This window comes from Asterias amurensis, chromosome 18 (genome assembly GCF_032118995.1).
Source record: "Asterias amurensis chromosome 18, ASM3211899v1".
Classification (NCBI taxonomy): Eukaryota; Metazoa; Echinodermata; class Asteroidea; order Forcipulatida; family Asteriidae; genus Asterias; species Asterias amurensis.
Window position 1 is genome coordinate 7,095,066 of NC_092665.1, and position 22,703 is coordinate 7,117,768.

At 38.8% G+C, this 22,703-nt stretch overlaps 1 protein-coding gene and 1 pseudogene across 1 annotated transcript; one reads left to right on the forward strand and one right to left on the reverse strand.

The window, feature by feature from the left end:
* Nucleotides 1-22,703, reverse strand: part of LOC139950986 (alkaline phosphatase-like) — a 176,820-nt pseudogene that overhangs the window by 70,595 nt on the left and 83,522 nt on the right.
* On the forward strand, nt 7,198-8,010 carry LOC139950875 (uncharacterized). Its single transcript, XM_071949715.1, has one exon. The coding sequence runs from the start codon at nt 7,198-7,200 to the stop codon at nt 8,008-8,010; it is 813 nt and encodes a 270-aa protein (XP_071805816.1).

Genomic DNA, 22,703 nt, shown 5'->3' on the forward strand with positions numbered 1-22,703 from the left:
GCCGTCACCACGAGAGGGCGAGTGTGATCGTTCGATTAGCTCTTGTCAGAGGCTCACCCGAGTGAGCACCGCGGGGTCGACTAATGGAAGCTTATCGAACGCACCCTATGTATACGGCAAACTGTAAGAAAATACACATAGAGGGCCACAGCGCCCTGTGTTGTAATGAAAATATATTTACAAAGCGCCCTCTATGTATAATTTATCAAAAATGTGTAATGTGAGGTGTGTGCAGATCCGGACATTGGTTGTGTGTGTGCTCAATTACAAAGCGCCCTCTTTTGCTGCAATTTACTACAAACGTACAGTGTACGGTGTTGTAACTCAGACTACAATCCGGGCCATTGCCCCCCCCCCCCCCCGCCCCCTTTCAATGATGGTTCTTACTGCCAGTATTCTGCGTCACACTCAACATTGAGAGGGGTGGGGGCGAAGGCAGGGGAGACAATGTTTATTGTCAGTAGGAAGTAGACAGGGAATGGTTTCATAAAACTGCAAACAAACGAAATGACCTGGCCCCTCCTGTCTTCCCCAGACTGGTAGGGGCCGCAGTTAACGAAGAGCCGGAGTGTCATTGATTTTCTCGGAGACTCTGATAGTAATATGGTCTAAAGCAGATTGAATCAAAAGAGGGTGCTTTCAGAATTAAGAAACGACTATGGTCACCGCTCACTGTAAGAGGAGGAAACCCGCTCCAAGGGACAGAAATCTCCTGCCACTACAAGTACCACGCGCAATTCTCCAGGACTAGGCGCCCGGATGGGTTGCCGGGGTCTCAGTGAAATCAGTGCTACTGGAGATTCTTTCCCATGTTTGGGAATAACATGGGCTGAGTCAGGGTGATTTAACAGAGGGCGCTACCACAAGTAGTTTGTAACAAGTTTGCCGTATAGGGGGGGGGGGGGATTTTGGGAGGACATAATCTCCTGACACACACCTGCCCAAAATGGGGACAGAATCTCCGGGGACAGATTTCCATGAAACATCGGCCCAAGGCGGAATCCTGCCTTACGTGTTAAACAAGAGTCCTTTAATAATCAAAATGACTTCAGTCTCATCAACAAATTGTAAATAGTAAATCATTTCAAATCGCAATGTGTTCATATGATTGTTTCTGCTCCATTGAACATTATTGTTTCCTTAAAAGCATTGTGCGAGTGAGTTGTAGTAGACTCTGAAAAAAGGGATACAATAGGAAACCAGTTTAAAATTACCCTTGAGTTCTTGAGCTCAATTACGGTCGTCGAAGTTGCAAGAGAATACTTGGAAAAACACCCCTTGTCGCACAAGTTGTGTGCTTTCAGATGCCTTGAGATTAAGACCTTAACAATTCGAAAAACTACTTCTTCTCAAAACCTAGGTTTATTCAGAGAAAGCCGTTTAACTAACATTGTTTATCTTATTAATATCTCTCCAATGCTCATACCAAGTTAGTTTTTATGCTAACAATTATTTTGAGTAATTACCATTGGTGTCCAGTGCCTTTAACGTTGCTCTGTTGGTGGCGCATTCAACTAAATACATTGTCATTGCATTTCGATTTCGGAAAAAAAACACTGAGTTAGTGTTCGTAACCATACGTGAAAAGAGTGGTTAACCAAGCACGAAAGAGAACCATCTGAACAGTTTATATATTGCGTACACAGTTTTTCTTTGATAATAAACTTGCACTTTAATTCACAATCATCAGGGAAATACATCAATTGAGCGGAAATAGAAGAAAAACGGCCAGGAACTTCAGGAAGCAATCACACAGTGCAACCCAGTAGGGCGGATATACATGTAAAAACAACATACCATTAAAGTATGCACGAATTGAGCCCCATTGGTAACATACAGCTTCATTCAAACCGGTGATAGAGTAAGTCACTGTTTTCAATCAGTGACTTTAACACATACACAATGTAGTGTAGAGTTCAAACCAGTGCTAGAGTAAGTCACTGCTTTCAATCAGTGACTTTAACACATACACAATGTAGTGTAGAGTTTGGTATCTATTTATACACAGTCTCATTCAAACCAATGCTAGAGTAAGTCACTGTCATAAATCAGTGACTTCAACACGGTATTGATCCACAATTGCAACATACAGCCTCGTCCAAACCAATGGTAGAGTAAGTCACTGCTGTCAATCAGTGACTTTAACACGTATCTATGATTGGCTGCTCATCGATTGTCAATCAAAACCCAGAAGTAGACTGATGAGCACTTCAAGGAAAACGCGGCAGTATTTAAACGCGCTGCACCAGCAGCAGTGTTCATAACAACTTTGCATCATAAGAGTGGAACTGAGAAGGTTTGGACTACAAGAACACATCATCAAGGTAAGTGTTCCTCATTCTACTGCCGGACTCAAGCTTTGGCTTCTAGATGCAAGTAGTGGGTTTAAGGTTAGCCTATTGCAATGTGCTGGCAGTTTTTGCTCCAAAAGGGACACCACTCGATACAGCTGATATTATCATGCAGTGGTTAGGTCTCTTCTCTCCTAAAGCTCTGCTATCTTAGTGAACTGTGGTGGTACTGTGATTGTACACAAAAATGTGCACCCAGTTCAGCTCCCTTTGAAACCATGCCGTAATTTCCTAAAGTTTTTTTTTCGCGCTACTTGCAGAAGTCTCCAAGAATGTTTTGTGCAAAACTGTTGTTATATTTTTTTCCGCCATTGTCAATACTTTGACCGCGCGCGACGTTCTGCTCGTTTACAACATTGTGTAAAGAATGGTAACAACAAATGATGAGATTGCATTGTTGATTTTACATTGCATTATTTTATAAAAAAATGTTGTTGTTTTTTTGTTGTTTTTTTTATTATGGGCGGGGGATATTTCAGACTGAACATTGTACAATATGAGTACCCTATAAGGTGTTGATTGTCTTGTTACAGCAAGGGGCAACCGAAGCAAGGCGGGTGTGCCGTTTGCTCCAAATGTTTACAAAACTCTTTAACCGCCACTATTTTTTGCGACAGTTGTTCTGTATTACCAGGGTAATTGTCTTGTTTTGAGGCATTCTGTTGCACATCTTGCAAGAATGTTACAACATAATTGGCAAAATTGACACAATTAAAACGTTAACAAACAATGACAAACAGATAAACTAAATTGATGGTGCGCATCAGCAAGACACACCGTACAAAACAAGTGTTTGTGTTCTGTAACAACTTTCGAACGCATCTAAGGGTTTAGGTTAAACACGTAACACTGTATAGGGCCCATGAGTTGTGTTGTAAAACATTGGGTTTCGCCCATTTTCTACATCAAACTTAATCACTGGTGCGATCAGCAATCGTTGTTGTGCTTAAACGCTTCTTTAACACATTCTTAACATAAAGTAAACGGCTGATGCGTCAAACTAAACGCATCATAGTAAAAACAAAACGCTTGACGCGTTTAGTTTGACGCATCAGCCGTTTATAAATGGGCAGAAACCATTGCTTTCAACACAACTCATTGGCCCCATACACTGTTACGTGTTAACCCTATACACCCTTTGACGCGTTCGAAAACTGTTACAGAACCTAAAAACTTGTTTTTGTTTACAGTGCAGTTGTTGTGCGTTTTACAAATGTCTTCACCCTTTAGGAAATGTGATTGTTTGTCTTTGTACCATTTTTTTTTTTAATTTTTTATGAACAGTTTTGTGATTGAGTCGGTCAGCTAATTAATCGCCTGCAATTTGTTAGAAGCACCGTTATTGCCATGATGTATAGCTTTTTAAGCGAACAATCTCTGTTCATACCTCCTGCAAATGCGAATGCGAATATTTACAAATTTTGACGTCACAAAATCGCAACGTGTAATTCGCATCAGTTGAAATGTGTTCAATCCCTGCAAAAACAGCGATGTGGCTTAAACATTCGTATCCCATTCGCGTTCGCAGGAAGTACGAACAGGTCTATATAATGCCGATAATTTATTGCATGCATAGCTGCGCTGAAATCATCACTTGTGAAAACAAGGTCATCTCAAAACTAAAGTCTTGTCAACGAATTATTCAAAAGTATTATATCGACAACAGTGTCCCAGTTTTTGGGGGTCGAACAAGTCATCGGCCTGGTGCTAACTGGCCCACACTATGACAAATAAGGGTTACAGCAAGCAAAGTCGAGCTGCGTATTGCAATTTTGAGTTTGCCGCCAATCAACGTGTTTTGCCGTCAATTGTCGATGACGAACCCGCTAGCGACCGAAGACGGTCGACATTATCAGTCGTGTCCGTCGGCAAAGTTGTGACAAAAAAAAAATCATTGTGATTGCGTTCAGATTTCGTTGGAGAACGTAACCCTCATTTCCTTGACGCAGATGGCCGCAATTATCAGTCGCATGACATTTCCATGCCGTGCGATTCCGCCTATTGAGTATTGACCCAATTCACCTGACGTCATCATCAAAATAATCTTGGAGGGGCCCTTTTGGTGGTCAATGTCAACGTGTGTTGTTCAGAGAAGTGCGTTATTTAGGCGACTCTGCGTTTACACGTAAATCTATTGGCCACCAACATGGTGAGCGTGGCATCAGTCGCCGCGTGTGACGCGCGTGCAAGGGGTCAACTGTCGTTTTGAGGTCGTCACAATTTCGTTGGTAGTCGTTGTCTGATGATTGGATGACCAGAATATTGTGAAGAGTGGGAACGCCAAACTCGACTGTTATACAACCCACACACAGACGGTTTGATGTCGGCAAACGAGTCACGTCATCGTCGCCACAACCCACCTTCATCAGCCGCCGTTCCTTGCCGCCACCCAATCCGCTGCCAGCCGTGTGACCCTTTTCCTGTTGTCGCTGAAGGTCGTTCCCTCCCCGTCAGCTAATTATGATTTTTCCCTTTGGGCTTTTTGCCTTTACTTTGCCGCCAACGTCTTGGGATTTTCACGGTCGCCACTTTCCGTTTGGCTTTTGCCCCGCTACTATGTAAGCCAGCCTTATTAAAGGTTGGCTTACACAGTAGGGACGGACGCGACTAATTTTGCAGCCGTCTGCGGTCTCTAGCGGATTCGTCAGCGACAATTGACGACAACACACGATGAATGGCGGCAAACTCGCAGTTGCGATTCGCAGCTAAACATAGCATGCCGTACCCTCTTATCGTCATAGTGTGAGCCAGCCTTAACAAAGGAGCAAATATAAAAACAATTGTGGTTTGTTTTGAATTACTCTGTACTCTCAGTAAAATGTTTTCTAGTTCTATTTTGTGCGAAACATTAGTAAAAAAAAACTATTTTAAACATTGCTGGCAAAAAGGTAAATCGTGAACAATATGGATGTGGAAACAATATGGGTCCAAGGTTCACATTCCACTTTTGACAAAGTTTGTTTTTAAAGTCAGTTTTTTTTGTCTGAGTGGCTCCAAGTGACACCACATGATCGCCGAGTAACGTATTAGGTATCATATTTATGGATCGAAACTGTGATGTCTCAAATTGGTCTTTCAAAAGTAACAACATTTAATTCATTTATAAAGTCAACCTCCATGGTTCTTGGGTTGCTCTAGTCAACGTCAGTCTCCTGATGATGACTAGAGCAACCCAAGAACTGACTCCGCGGTAGTACAGTTAATTACGATGCTATACGCTAAAATAATAGTCCCAGCCTATTTCTATTTCATCCGCCCAGGTAATAGTTAATAAGCAGTACAGTTTTTTTAAGAACTGGGAAGTCTCCCGAGCACCCGAACAATCTACTCCGCGGTAGTAGCATTAAGCAAGACAGTTATCTAAGAACAAACTCTACCTGCCAAATAGATACACTTTATATCAATAAACTCAAAACACTTCCTCTCAATCTTGTCAAATAAAGCTTAGGACTTCAACTCTGACTTCAACTCCGACAAAAATGTGAATAAATTTGGCCCACCGTGAAATAGCCAAAGGTTAAACTGTCCTCCGGTACAAATGTCTTGCTCCACTCTTCTTCTAACACTTTATGTAGGCACGTGTCATAGACTCTCCTGCCTTCCTTTTTGTCCGTCTCAGAATATCCATTAACGCTTCTCACTCCATGAGGGTATAGTCCCTTTAAACTTCTAGGAGAGGGTTAGATTCCCACCTCAACATCATGGCCATCTATAAAATGACTATTAAAACAAATACAATAATGCCTGATGCTCTCCTTTATTTTGATAAATACACATGCACTTCTCAAATCATTTCTTTGTCTGATTTCTTCTTCTCAAAAAATGGTGAACTACAAATTCAGAGTATTTAAATTACAAAGCTATTCAAATCCAATTCTCCGTTAATACAGCATGAAATACACATTTCCAAGAACAATTTAGTTTCAAGAATTCTGCTCAATTAGAATCATTATTCTCAAAAACAATAAGCAAATTTTCAATTTGCGATTTTCTCCTTGTTTTCAATCTTAAACTGCCGATCTCTGCCACCTCAGTTCTCTGCCAATCAAATGCTTAAAATAACAGCCTGAATAATCTGTTTCTGATTTAGCATTAAAATTGCAGTAAAGCAACATCCTCAAAGGTTATAATTGTAGCGCGACACTGTTGAGATATAGGCACTTCCAAATACCCATTCAAATTCTCTCTATCTTTCTCTCACTCAAACTTTCATGTTCCTTCTTCCATAAGAAACCTATGTGAGACTACTGTCACTCCCTAAAATCTTGCATACCACAACTTCATGGAAAATAGCTCAATCCTTCAATGCACAACAATACATAATTATTCACACCAACCTGTGTGACCAGACATACAAAGGAAAGTGAAGGCACCGACCTCCGCACTTCTATTCATAAACCAAATTGCAAAATTAGCATAATAACAAGAGTTCACAGTCTTTGGGGAGAAAAATACATATTCAATAGTGGATCTACCCCTGTAAACTTAAACATACAAATTCATTAGTATATCTGCTCCTGCAAAACAAACACCATACATTAGAATGGGGGTAATTCTGACAACTAATTAAAGCTAACTTTGTTTGTAAGTCCAGTTCTTTTGAAAAAAAAAGTGATTTCAAAATAAACTTAACAACCACTTCATTTACCGATTTAGCTCTTAAAACTTAGAATTTAATTCGGTTAGTCAAATAATGTACCGTTTTATCAAATCTAATACCTTACGGGCGTAAACATTAAAAAGTTCGGACCAACTGACACATGACCAACCCTCCCAGCTACAAAAACATCATTGCTATAAATGTTGTAATTGTTTGTTTTCCGTATGTCTTTTATTTAACTTACAGATGAAAATTACGATAGCAGTGGCCATTGTTTTGGCTTTTATGCAAGTTCGGTTATTGGTGGCTACAGCTGCAGTTTCACCTGATCCGGGAATGACGTGTAACTCTTGCTGCCAGGGCCCAGCCGGTATACCGGGAATCCCTGGATCTAATGGGAACCATGGTCAAGGACTTGTAGGCCCCAGAGGTGATGCTGGCTCTCCTGGTGAGGTAGGTCAACCCGGGGTTAAAGGAGACAAGGGGTCAGATGGACTGGGTGGTGAGCCAGGCGCTAAAGGTGATCATGGACTGAAGGGAGATCAAGGATTCGGTCAACCAGGGAAACAAGGACCTCAAGGTCTGCCTGGGATGAATGGTTTGAAGGGGGAGAGAGGTGAACCTGGACCAGCTGGACAGACTGGTGAAGCAGGTGAATGTAGTACGCGACGGTCCGCCTTCAATGCAGTGAGGAATACCCCCTTCAACCCTCCATCCGACTATGATCCTCTGCCCTTTGAAGAGTTATTGTTTTCAGAGGAAGGGACTGATTTCAACTTGAATAACGGCACGTTTACGTGTACTCTGCCTGGGGTATACGTATTGATGTTCTCAGTCCATAAATCATCAAGTGGGTCTTACCTATGGGTCAAGCTGATGAAGAACGGTAACACCATTGTAATAGGGGGTGTAAACGATGCAGGTTACCATCAAGTGAGCAGCAGTGCAGTGATTCCCCTGCTCTATGGAGATCAAGTTCACTTAGCTGTACACGGTCAAGTACATAGTTACTCTAGCCATTACACGTCTTTCACTGGATTCCTGCTGTACGAAATCTAAATCAAACATAAAAACACACGGAAACGTTTAAATGTTTTAGACAACGATTTAAATAAACTAATATGCAACTATATAGTTTTTACAAATAGAATAATAATGAGTTAATCGTGGAAAATCGAACGTGTGTTTAGATGAATCGAATAAAATTACTTTATTATTAATTGTGTTATTATTTGCAGGACAATAAGTATGGAAAAGACGTTTTATTTGAACACTTGATTTTGCAAACGTGTACTGTGACAAAAACTTTCAACGTGTTTTTGTCACGTAAACAGTGCTATAAATATCAGTTCATCCCTTTTTTGAGTTTATTACATTTACGTTTAAATGTTTTAGACAACGATTTAAATACACTAATATGCAACTATATAGTTTTTACAAATATAATAATAATGAGTTAATCGTGGAAAATCGAACGTGGATTTAGATGAATCGAATAAAATTACTTTATTATTAATTGTTTTATTATTTGCAGGACAATAAGTATGGAAAAGACGTTTTATTTGAACACTTGATTTTGCAAACGTGTATTGTGACAACAACTTTCAACGTGTTTTTGTCACGTAAACAGTGCTATAAATATCAGTTCATCCCTTTTTTGAGTTTATTACATTTTCTGTAAAGTTTGAAATTTCTGCAGCCTGTAACTCCGTCCGAGGGTGCAGTGATGAGTCCTTGAAACCATGATGAGTCCATAAAATGCAAAATGAAACTACGCAACAAAAACTGACAGTTTATTAAACAGTACATACAAAACTTCAGATTCCTTGATACAGACTCAGACTTATAATTCATTGTGGCCTCTGATTGTGCCGGCAATTTTATTTCAAACATTTTAAATTGGTTGAAAAAGCTGTACCCTGTTAAGGCAACAAAATACAAATAATTCACCTAACAACTGGTAACGGTTGTCTTCTGTTGATATATTCGTTAATGTACAATACTTAAACTAACGACAACTTGTGATAAAAAACAAATTGCGTTGTAAAGTTACCAGAAAACATTTATTTTGTGTCGCTTTTTGAACACGTTTCGATATGGAGAAATATTTAATTTTTCGTCGTAGTTTGAGCGTTTCTTTGTTTTCACATGAGAAAGCACTTTTGTTTAATGCAGATGGAACATTGGGTATTCGTTTTGAATCACTTTCGTATAAAACGTTTGATGATGTCACGACTAACATGTCAAAGAGGGGAAAATATATTACACTTACAGCGATTCATTAAACCGTCACATCGGCATGAAACCAATACACCATCTTAGTGTGAATTTGGAAAATAAAAATGTCCTCACTTCGACCGTGACTTAATTATTCGGAATATTAGCTGATTACACAATGTCGCATTTTACCTTACACAGAAAGGTTTCGTTGACAGTAATATTGTGACCCACTCTGTGATTTTTGTTAGAACTATATTTGCATGGTATAGCCTGTTGGGGGTAAAAAATATTCTTATAAAATAGCACTATATGTAAGCTTTAATATGATGCATAATGCTAACATGTTTCCAAGAAGTAAACCAGACATTTTAATAAATAACCTGAGCACATGCAAATTTATTAAAAATGGGGTCGAGTTTGAAGGGTTAAAGTCACCTGGAAATAGAATTTATTTTTATTCAAACATTAGAGTATATGTTAATGAACAATAACATAATTTGTTGAGTTATTGTTTGTAACGATTTACATGTTTAAAAAATAGATAAAGTTGTTTGGGGTGACTCCGCCTACCCCTTTTGTGACGTCAATCGAGGCAGACTTTGCCTCGATCGTACATGTAACACACGTACGTGCAATTACATGCAAGTTCTAGTTTTTACGTTTCGAAAAAAAAGTTTATTTCTTGCATTTTGTCGGCAATGTCGACCACGTGTATTGCTGCTGGAGGCAGCAAAATAACTAAACATGGAGTCAGTTTGCAAAGTGGTTCGGTCCGACGTCTTTTCCAGCGCTGTGCAGCAAACACTTTGAGCCGTCCTGCTTCAAATATCGCGCCTCGATTGACGTCACGAACAGCGCCCTCTCGGGTCGGGCCTACTTTTAATTTTTTTAATTATGGAAACTAAATTTGTAGAACCTTAGTTAAATGTTTATTCGTATTCTACTCATCAAACACACATATTTTAGTGAGTGACAGAAGCTTTATTTTGACAAAATACCACTTCCAGGTGACTTTAAACACACTGGTATTTTAGCAATAACGCTCTGAAAACAACAGTTTTGTGATCAAATTTTAGTCTTATTTGTATCCTTTTGCGCGAAAACATCACTTTACTTGTAATTCGTTTTTAACAAAAATGTATACACTGACTTATTTCAAACGGGAGTAACTTAGCAACGCGATACACCCAAAGCTTGGACATTAAACCAAATAACTGCTGCTGGTGTGTTCTTTCTAGCCCCTGCATTTAAATCAAATCTTCAAATTGTCAACATCTGATTCATTTCACAATTAAACAATTATTACGTTAAAGGTCGTCAAAAACACAGTGTTAATGTTTGCATTAACGCTAGAAAACAAAGCATTAGTATATTACTAGATACTTGTATTTCTACAAAGCATGTTTTTGTTAAATTTAACTATAATCCATTTAGTGTACTAGACGTTAAGATATATTGCATAGTTTTAGAAATAGTGGTGTCACTTGAATGTTTTAAATACATTGAAAGAATGAACATTAACGCCGTATCAATTGATTGTTTTGGTTTTTGTGTTTTGCGTATTTAGTTGATATTGAAGTAAAATGATTGGTAAATACAATTTGCAAGCTGAACTAATTTTCCTCACACTGTTTTACTCATTTTTGCCAAAACCTACAACACCTCAGCAAATAAAATTTAAGGGAAACTTTTTACCGTTTTACCTTCAAACAGTGCAAGTTTACCGTAAATCAGTGAACATTGATTTTGCGTCCTTCTACAAAAAGTACACAAACCCTAACAACTTGTCAGTGGGAAGGATGAACAGGGAATGGGTTTAAATAACGTAGGAATGGGTGGCCCAAGCATTTTGGCCGGGATTGTAGCCCCCGTTGTCGGAGGAACAAAACTCGGCTTATTTGACTGGCGACAGAACATGTTGTTTTCTGTTTGCTTCCGAAAAACTGCAAACAAACGAAGTGACCAGGCCCCTCCTGTCTTCCCCAGACTGGTATGGGCCGCGGTTAACGAATAGCCGGAGTGCTATGAATTTTTCCTCGGAGTATCTGATATCAATACAGTCTAACGCAGATGGAATCAAAAGAGGGTGCTTTCAGAATTAAGAAACGACCAGGGTCACCGCTCACTGTAAAAGGATGAAACTATCTCCAAGGGACAGAAATCTCATGCCACTACAAGGGCCACGCGCAATTCTCCAGGACTAGGCGCCCGGATGGGTTGCCGGTGTCTCAGTGAAATCAGTGCTGCCGGAGATTCTTTCCCCTGTTTGAGACACAAACATGGGCTGAGTGAGGGTGATTTAACAGAGGGCGCTACCACAAGTAGTTTGTAACAAGTTTGCCGTATAAGGGGGAAGGAATTTTGGGAGAACGTAATCTCCTGACACACCTGCCTATAATGGGGAAAGAATCTCCGGGGACAGATTTCCATTGAAAACACGGGCCCAAGGCGGAATCCTGCCTTACGTGTTAAACAATCAAAATGACTCCAATCTCATCCAAAAGTTGTAAATAGTAAATACATTTTGTTCGCAATGTGTTCATTTAATTTGTTTTGCTCCATTGAATATTCTTGTTTCCCAAAAGCATTTGTGCAGAAGTAGACTCTGAGAAAACAAAAAATACAATTGAAAATCAGTTTAAAATTACCCTTTAAGGGCAAAGGCAGGACACATTAGGAAACTTTCAAGCACTAGTCACGTCTTTCCACTTGGTGTATCTCAACATAATCTTAAATTAACAAACCCGTGAACATTAATTTGAGCTCAATTGTCCGTCGAAGTTGCGAGAGAATAATGGGAAGACACCCCTTGTCGCACAAGTTGTGTGCTTTCAGATGCCTTGAACTTGAGACCTCAACAATTCCAGAAAGTACTTCTTCTCAAAAACTAGTTTTCTTCAGAGAGAGCCGTTACTCACAATGTTTTATACTATTAACATCTCTCCATTGCTCATTACCAAGTAAGGTGTTTATGCTTACAATTATTTGTTGAATTTTAAAAGGTATTAGAAAATGCTTCAAAACAACAGAATTTAGCCATTAACTTAAGGTTTGGTGTAACGTACCCCAGAAAAGGTGTCTTCAAATTAAAATCATCAGTTTGTTGAAAAAAAATTGTTAAAGCTTGACTTGAGTAGTATAGTAAAACGTTCGTGTTAAAAGCAATACACAACTGGCCTTATGTTGCTTTATGTGCTTGCAAATTAGTCTGTTCTGACAAAATACATTAAAATTGACAATGTATTATTTTTTTCTGACCTTGTTTGAGGTAACAATTTAATTTAAAATTTAATAAATGTATGTTCAATGATAAAAAGCGAAACTACCATTGGAGTTTTGAGCCAAGGGGGCAATATGTGTCATAGAAACAATTAGGTGATTTTTTTTGCTCGAATAAGATGAAAATGTTATGTTTATTTAAACAAAACTAACTTCGGTGTGCTAGTGTAGTCAACACATTCACTTTGCTTACCAATCGGCCACTTCGAGCCGGATGGTGGCGCATTACTTCTTCCTTTTAGTTTGTTTAAGTTTACAGATTTTAGTGATTGGTAACTGTAAATGTAATCATTCGATAAATATGTTATGGGGATTGATAAAAAGTGATCAGACAGAAACAAAATCACACTACAATTGCACGCACGTTAATCTCCCCCAGCTGATGGCTCTGTGGTGCCCGGAAGCTCAGTGGTGACCTTATCATCGTGAGACTTAGGCCGTGTCCGAATGTTTCGGCTGTGGCCGCTGGCTGCGACCGCGGCTTTGGCAGCGTCTAGCGGCCGTGGCATGACTTGGCCAACAAAAACATTCGGACGCGGCTGTGACTTCGTGTGCGCGCCCTCAAGCGGTGAAATGAGTGTTTGCATACGTCGTACATGTGTTGTTTCGTCTGCTAATGCAAACAAACAACATGCACGATTGGACTGAGTGATGTGAACGGCGTGAATTTTGAAGTTGGGGGGGGGGCTCAATATTTCTCTATTTCTACCTCTCAAGTAGAATTTTAGTTTAAATCTATTTGTTGAAGTATAGTGTCATGTTTTATTTAGGGATTTCAACATTGAAAAGTGAACAATTAACACATTTCTTTTATAAACACCAAAATAAAACAACCTTTTTAAAATAAAATTATTTTGGTTGACCCAACCATGCCCAACTGGTGTGTAAAGATAATCAAGCACTGTTATACTAGATGCTTTCTGAGTACTGCAGGAAAGAATTCACAGGCTTACTACTCGGGTGAGTTTAACCCAAGACCTCCCGCATAATTATTAAAGCAGATCTACACCAGATGTCAAGAGACCAGTTCGATAATAATGTTTATTGACAATGGGTACAGCAAACAATTAACAATAAATGTAATCCTACCTCAGTAATTACTTAGCCTGTGGATTCCCCCCCCCCCTGCAGAAATAAGAAACCCCTGACAGTGCTTTCATCAGTGTTCTAATATTCTTGCAAAACCTAGTATTACATCTATTTTAATTAAACAGTATTGTAGGTCCAATGGGTGGGTGGGGCGATTGGGTGGGAATTGATGTGGATTACTGTGGAGCACACCCCTGTCCCAGACTACCAATAATCACACAATCAACAATTAATTAAGACACAGGAGATAAGTTTAACATTTCACCTAACCTTATTGACTTAAATTCGTTATCACAATCGCGAGAGTGCAATACAGAAAAATATAGTGCATCTGCGTCCCATCAGCCTGGTTGGATATGGAACGCATATAAGGAAGTGGTATATTTATCTGTATTCTACTCACGCTTTTTTGATAACTTGAAACTATCATCCGTTAATACATCCCCTTGTGATCAGATTTTGACCAATCAGTACCTGGAAACTGTCCAAGGTATTTATTAATCAAACTAAAAGGCCAACTTAAAGACACTGGACACCATTGGTAATTGGTGTATTTCAACATTTGATAAAATAACAAATCTGTGAAAATTTGAGCTTAATTGGTCTTCGAAGTTGCGAGATAACTATGAAAGAAAAAACACCCTTGTCACACAAAATTGTGTGCTTTCAGATGCTTGTTTTTGAGACCTCAAAATCTAGTTCTAAGGTCTCGAAATCACATTCGTGAAAAAGTTACATCTTTCTCAAAAACTGAGAGAGCTGTTTCTCACAATGTTTTATACTATCACTAGCCTTGCTCAAGGCAGTCGCATCATTCACTCCGAAAAAGACGCCGTTGTAAACCCACCCGTATACACTGTGCGTGGTGCGTTTAATCACACCACACGACCCACCCGTATACAGTATCACCCTCTCCTCATTACTCGTTACCAAGTAAGGTTTTATGCTAATAATTATTTTGAGCAATAACCAATAGTGTCCACTGCCTTTAAAGCCGGTTTATAGTCGTTGGAAATGTTGACATCGGAAATGTTGACGCATGATTCTAAAAAACACGGTTTATAGACATCATCACTATGGCATATAAACTGTGTTTTTACAATCGCTGCGTCAAGATATTCATTGGGCGACCATCGCAAAACCGACTTCAAGGCCCTCATAACAATTCCTTTGCATCATTTTAGAGAGATTAGTAAAACAATGTCACAAAATTTGTTAGCATGTACAACTAGTTTGTTACTCTGTGTGAAACTGTGCCCTAGTCATAGCTGGTTTCTGAGTAGTCGAAAACCTGACTTACAGTAGAACTTAAGAATGAACTTTCCAAATTCTGTATCTGAAGACGTAAGGACGCATCTAACCCATCCTAGGACGAGTAAGAGATAGCATAATCGTACTGCTTTGTGAAATCGGCTACTGGAGTTGTTCTGCTCCATCCATCATCATGTCATATAATACAGATGCTTATTTTTTTGGGGGGTGGCTGTTCCTCCTGGTCTTACCATAAAGATCTTACCGGTCATCCTCGTACTCCTCCAAACACCAAAGATGACAGTACACCGGGCATGGAGAGGTCATGTCTTCATAAAAGGGCCATGATATAGGCCTACGGCTGCACGTTTCATCTTCCATCCTTCCCTAGTTGAGGGGTGTTTTAATTCCTGAAGTTAAAGTATGAAAGTAATTTTCAGTTACCACCATGACAATTGTGTTTTATTTTTACCATAGCAAATATTACCAGTGAAACTAGAAAGCCCAACCTGCCCTTCAATCTCAGCTCACCCATGTGAGGTAAAAATAGACCTACATAGCTCACCCATCATGACCCAGTCCCATGGTCCTACAGTTAACTAAAATATTCTAAGAGTAAGACCACTAACCACAAGCCTCCCCCACCAAAAAATAAAAATAAAATCGTTATGTCACGACTGTCTGTTCGTGATTGCAATAAACAGATGACAGGAATCCCAGGATGATGATAATTTCGTACAAAACGAAACGAGCAACGCTAGGGTAGGTTTGGGTTGTGAGTTATTGTCAAAAACAAAAAACATAAACAAAAACATTAAATTAAATGCAGGATAAAACACACCCGAAATAGCAATACAACACAAAAAGTGTGACATAATTATCACAGGTCGTCTTTTTCTTTATCTAAACATCACTTACACTTGAAGGTTTCACCTGTAGCAGCTTTAGCAGAAGTATGTAGTCACAGTTTCTAGTCCCATCGTAAATAATGTAGCACTAGCACGTAGCAGCAGACGACACACCGTCCCGGCCACAAGCAAGTCACCTCCGCTTGTGGCTTTAAATCTGTGACGTCGCGGCCGCAGCCACGGCCGCAGCCAAAAGAAAAAACATTCGGACACGACTTCAAAATGGCGCGCACTGCCAGCGGCCGCAGCCGCAGCCGAAGTCGAAACATTCGGACACGGCCTTACACGGTCTATTGGAGGGAAATGGTTGATCAGCCTGGGGAGCCCCATGTGACCTTGACGTCATATTTGAAATAATATTTACAAACTGGGGGGGGGGGGTCGAACACACACACTAAGCCCACAATAACATCCGAGTATTATACAAAACGCCCTCTGTTGGTCTAACAATTTTGCAGCCTTAGTTTAACCATGGCTTTAATCTCCTCTAATATTCGGAAAGGCGAGTGTCAAAGGTTTCCGATGATACCATAATGTACGTAGGGGGTACCGAACGACAAAACTGCTAGGAATACAAATCAGCGATACTTCGCGCTATGTAGGAATAAAAGGGGCACAAATGAAACACAAGTACGTTTACTTAACAAATTTAGGCCTGGCGTTCTTTTCTTTTTTTGTATCTGTATGATTCAAAAGTGATATTACTGGAAAAAGTCGGTCTGATTTAAGCGGCTGTAAAAAAAGGTTAACAGATGTCATGTTTGTGGTTGTTTGTTTTACTGTTTGCAAACACGATTAAACTATAATATTGGCTGTCTTTGCTATAAACTGGACAAAATACATTCATTGAATTTCTTTTTCAATCTATAAACTTCCGTACGAAAGAAAACAACAGTAAAGCCAAAATGAAATTTGGTCCAGTAGAGGGCGCCCCATTGTGGCAGTTTAACCCGGAAGCATATCTGACCACGTGGGCAATGTAGTGCTGTTCATGGACCCCGTGGAAAAGATGCGACATTGGTCCATTGGCGTAAATAGTGACGTCCTCTCCACCATGAGTCTCCGAATCAATTGGGACAAGCGCTGGATGGTGAACATCGGCAGCCTCTGCACAAACAAATAATAAAACAATGTTTATCACAATACAAGTAAAATAATTGTTTACACAAGTTAATGATTAACTCTATGAAATGGCAAAGGGGCACTTTCCCTTGGCAAAATCGTGGTTGCAAAAACTTCCCTGTAACTTTGCCAAGTTATATGTTTAAGATTTAAAATATTTCAAAAAGTCTGCATATACTCGGATTTAATTTTACTGAGTGGTGTACCTGAGTGGTATAAACCAATACTCAAAGTAATCAATTGAAGCTTTACCTGTGTTGGTATCCGTCAGATTCCGTCTCGAACCAGTACTTTTGAAGCTGTCTAACTCCTCAATTCCTCCAGGGCCGTTTGCATATGAGAGTGTTGTAAATGGCAAACCGTCATTCATCAGACCTTGACATTAATATGCAAAACCATTTTGTTGTAATTAGAATTTAAATATGAAAGGTTTGACGATGAATCACCATTCACTTATAGAAAACTGAGAAGCTTGCACAACTTGTTAACATTACTTACTGGTCAGAATTCAGTCTGCATTCGGGTAACTTAACGGAGTTTACTTTTTGTTTCAAAACATAATAAAGCTGCAGTCTGTACAAACAGTTGGATTTATCGAGAGATATCGCCCTTTGAAAAAAAGGGGAAGTAAATAAATAATAATAGTTAGAAACAGTCTCTCTTTAAATTCATTGTATACTATTTTGCATACAAATGATATTTTGAAAGATATAGCTTTTAATTGTTCAAAGACACTGGCACTATTGGTAATTGTCAAAGACATAAAAATATCAAACGTCGAAGTTGCGAGATAATAATGAAAGAAAAACACCCTTGTCACACGAAGTTGTGTGCTTTTAGATGCTTGGTTTATATACATCAAACTCTAAGTCTGAGGTCTAGAAATCAAATTCGTGAAAAATTATTTCTTTCTCGAAAACTACGTTACTTCAGAGGGAGCCGTTTCTCACAATGTTTTACACTATCAACAGCTCTCCATTACTCGTTACCAAGTAAGGTTTTATGCTAACAATTATTTTGAGTAATTACCAATAACAATAACATAACATAACAATTAAAATTTATAAGGCGCTATTCCATCAAGATCGTAGCGCACTAGAAAGAAATTAACTTGGAAAAAGGTGAGTCTGAAGGACTTTACGAAAAACAGACAGAGTATTAGATTCCCTAATGGCAGTTGGGAGATTGTTCCAAATCATGGGCCCAGCCACACTGAAAGCCTTCTGACCTAGAACTTTGTTTGCTCGGGGAAAATTCAAGCGAGTGATGTCAAGTGTGGACCGAAGAAATCGTGGAGGAGTGTAATGTGACAGTTAAGTGGTGATAATGAGGTGTAGTTTTGTTAAAGCATAAAAACGAGAAGAGCAATCTTAAAATGGGTTCGTTCTCTAATTGGTAGCCAATGAAGTTCCCTAAGTGATGGGGTAATAATATGTTCTCTCAAGGGTGTGGAACATATTAAACGACCTGCACTATTTTGTAGTCTTTGAACTCTGTCCAATTTATATGACGTTGCACCAAATAACAGGAGATTGCCATAGTCAATACGAGAGAGGACTAAAGCTCTGACAACATGATGGAGAGTATCCTTATCCAGGTAGCGTTTGATTCTCCTTAAGTTACGTAATTGAACATTCATTGATTGGCAGAGGCTAGAAACTTGCTTGCTCATTGTCATATGCGAATCAAATTTTATCCCTAAGTTGCTGACAGAATCAGTAGGGTCAATCGATGTATCACCCATATGCAAAGATATCTTCGGCAGTTTCTTAAGGTTTTGGGGAGTACCAAGCACAATGAACTCAGTTTTATTTTCATTGAGCTTAAGCATGTTAGAAGTCATAGTGTCCACTGCCTTTAAAGTTATAATTGTGGATGAAACTTACCTCCTCTGCCGAGTATTGGACTACCACGATCAGCTGCTCCTCCTATAGAGAGTACATGGCTATGGTCGGCAGTTACAATAAATAAAGTCTCCATTTCATTGGTCATTGACATCGCCTTGGCTACAGCCTTATCCATTGCAATTGTATCATGCAGGGCGTGGTAGGCTAACCCGTCATGATGCGCATGGTCAATTCGGCCACCTTCGTGTTTCAAATCAAGATAGTATGATATAAATTATTTGTATTTGAATTATTGAAATTTGATGACAAATCTGGTAGTGTGTCTTGTTCGTGAAGAATGTTCACGCTGTCACCATCTTGGTCATGTTCCCTGTTTCCATAACAGTAATGAATTCTAATATTCATTGCGCAAACATGGCACCAGCCTCAGTTTGGTTACAATGGAGTATAAAGTCAAGATGGCCACACCGTGATAAAGGTCTAAATCACGCTGTCACCATCTTGGTCATGTTCCCTGTTTCTATAACAGTAATGAATGCTATCATTCATTGTGCAAACATGGCACCAGCCTCAGTTTGGTTACAATGGAGTATAAAGTCAAGATGGCCACACCGTGATAAAGCAACATCATAGACGGAGATTTTGTCAACCAAGATTTTAAAACTAGGAAAAGACATGAATACAAAGATAACAAACGTTGGCCCTATTTTTTAAGAATGTTCGATTGCAACCAATTGGGATGTATTCTTTTTAATTACAAGTTTGCAGCAATGTCTACTTTGGTGACAAAATCTAGTTGATGATTTGCTATTATTCGGTCGTCCATGCCAACCTGCGTGGTTTAGTTATCAACAATGAAAATACATACAACCTGTGACTGAACAATGGCATCAAAGAGACAATGCAAATACTCCATAAAACGAGGTTTCAGATTGTCAATGATTTTCTTAGCCACATAAGTAAGAGGTAGGGCCTAACGACAAGCTCGTGAATTCAGAGCCGGTCGGTGCTAACGTATAGAGCCTTGGACAAGGCTAGGGCTCATGAAACCAATTAGCCAACACTCTACAAAAACCAGAAACCTGTATGTTGTAATAATAACTTGCCCTCAACCATAAGGAAGAACCCGTCTTTGTCCTTCTGAAGTATCTCAATGGCCTTTTCTACCATCTCAGACAATGAGGGCTCACCCCTACGTCATTCATTCGGTTACCTTCAAATTGCATGTGACTGGGCTCAAACAAACCTGAAAGGTAAGCAAACTTATTTTAACTGTCAAACAAAAGTTTCAATATTAAATCGTCCTGGCTATAGTTATAAAGTTCAAACCTACGCCTGTTCACTTGTTCCGTGTATATAAATAAATGAGATAGTCAAAGGTTTCTTCTGTGGTTGACAGCTCCCTATTAGAGAGGTTTCGCAGAGTAACCGATACTCTTACGTGAACGGATACGTCATAATACGTCATCACTTTTTGAGGTCCATGGGGATGTGACGTATAACCGTTGTACACAAGTTAGAATAGTCACTCAAAACGGGAATCTGTCGCCATACACTTAAGTAAGAACGATTATATTTTGTTCATGTTTTTGGAGCGGATTGTTATTTTTTAATGCACCAGGTTTTCACCATGTCTTTTAGAGGTATCATACATGGATGTAGTTGGACATTGTTCCACCATGCTTCAAAAAAGAGAAATGGACTAAAAAGTTAGGCGACGGATGTCAGTTTAGCCTGTAGAGTTTTTATGTACTGTACATTTGGTTAATAGCGCCCTCTTGAGCCTCAAGTTGAGAGTATTCGTTAGAATTTTGCAAAACAAAACTACACAGCTCACTTGACGCGAACGCGTACGGTTCGATATCTGTATCCGTATCCGCGACTCTGCGAAACCTCTCTAATAAGATGGACACAGATTGTACGTAATATTGGTTAAAAAAAATTAAAAAATTAAAAAAGTGCAAAAAAAAGGTAATGTAATGGGGTAAAACCGAATTAGGTTTGCTGGAATATAAAACTTAACTCTCATTATACGGCAATTATGGTAACCTACGTCTATGTCACCGCAGTTTGTAATGACGACGTGCGGCATCTAGCCTAAAGCCCGTGCCAATAAGTGAACCCCACATCATGTACGTACATGTACATTTAGCTCAGTATAGATGCGGCTTAAGGGTTGTAGGCAAAATCATGTTCCAAACGACATACCTTGGTTACATTGGCTGTGCCATACAGACGATAGATTGTACTTGTTCAAATTGGTACATGAAGCAACAACCTACTTAAAAGATTGTCAGTTTCAAGTGGATTGACGTCTTTAAATTGTTCTTTAAATTGTTTAAATTCCACACGTACTTGCTGTTTGTCTTGTCTTTACTTGCTTGCCATTCGTCTTAAAGAAAACATAATATTGTAAAACATTTAGTGAAATAAATCCTTTACTTCATGTGCCCGAAAATAAAACTAAATGCTGTGGAACTATAACTATCTTGAAAACATCTATAAAGTCAAGGTTTGATCAAGTGCAACTATTTCGATGAGAGATACTTCTACAAGAAAACAAACTTTAAAAAGAACAATAACAGAAAAAAAGAAAAGAAAATAAGACGAATAGATTCATTACCATTAAATAAGTTCATCTGGATTGCGGAAGAATATTAAATAAAAGATTCGTTTTTACAAATCCAAAATTGTGTATGATGTTACTTACATATAATTTACACAGCTCCTAGCTTAGGAGTGAACGTAACTAATAGTACTAAATTATATGAAAAATATACATCATACATAATTTTTGATTTGTAAAAACGAATCTTTTATTTCAGATTCATTACCACTTTATATTCAAGTACATTCCTCCTATCTTCTATAACTACGCACCATGCTGTCTCTATGGTAATGTCAGCGCCTTGCGGCTCATGGACAGTTATCGATTCACCATTATCGACTTACCAATGTTGATTTACTATTGTCGTTTCAACATTATCTTTTCCCATTATCGATTCTCCATTTCTGATTCACAGTTATCTTTTTACGACTATCGGTTCACCGTTATTGATTCACAAATATTTTCGAATCACCATTATCGATTCACCAACATCGAATAGTCGTTATTGGTTTACAAGTATCGACTCACCAATATCGACTAATTATTATCGATCAAATTATTGATTCACCATTATGAATTCAGCATTATTGATTTCAGTAGCTCGGTTTCTATGGAATCTGGATGGGATCAGAAGCTGTTAAAGCAAAATGGTGCACTAGTCATCATTTATTGGGTTTAAGTTTGATCAGGTATACATACCGATGAGATTTCGTCCATCATTTATAGATACAGCTTTAGAAGAGTCTTCAGGATACTCTGGGTCGGCAGCTTCTCTCGGTAACATTTTCATCCTTCCCCCACCCATTATAACCTGGCATAGATTAATGAAGAATTAGTATAAAAAATGACCGTACCATGAAGTTGGTGGTCGGCATGCAGCAATGACTAGCAGGAAGGGTATTCTAGGAAGCTGCTTCTTAAATAGACGGACACCATGCATAAAGTGATACTGACAAGTTTGAAATAATGACATTTGACAGCCTTTCATTATGTGAGCACGCTTTAAAAAAATGCTAAAAAATAATTAACTGTTTAAATTGATTAACTGTTTAAATCGATTAATTGTTTAAATTGATTAACTGTTTAAATTGATTAACTGTTCAAATTGATTAACTGTTTAAATTGATTAACTGTTTGAATTGATTAACTGTTTAAATTAATTAACTGTTTAAATTGATTAACTGTTTAAATTGATTAACTGTTTAAATTGATTAACTATCGAGTGCTTCCAGCTACCTGTTTCATTGCCGGTCAGTTTGTGAGATACTCTGATTCAAAAACCAAAATAACCCATGATATTGATGAGGGTGGCGAATAATCAAACGATACATTCAGAATAGTGAACGCAAACACTGGTTTGTGTCAATGTTGCAGATTGTACCTGTGTATCCTGTCCGAGTGTTATGAGTTGCTGAGCGATGTCAATGC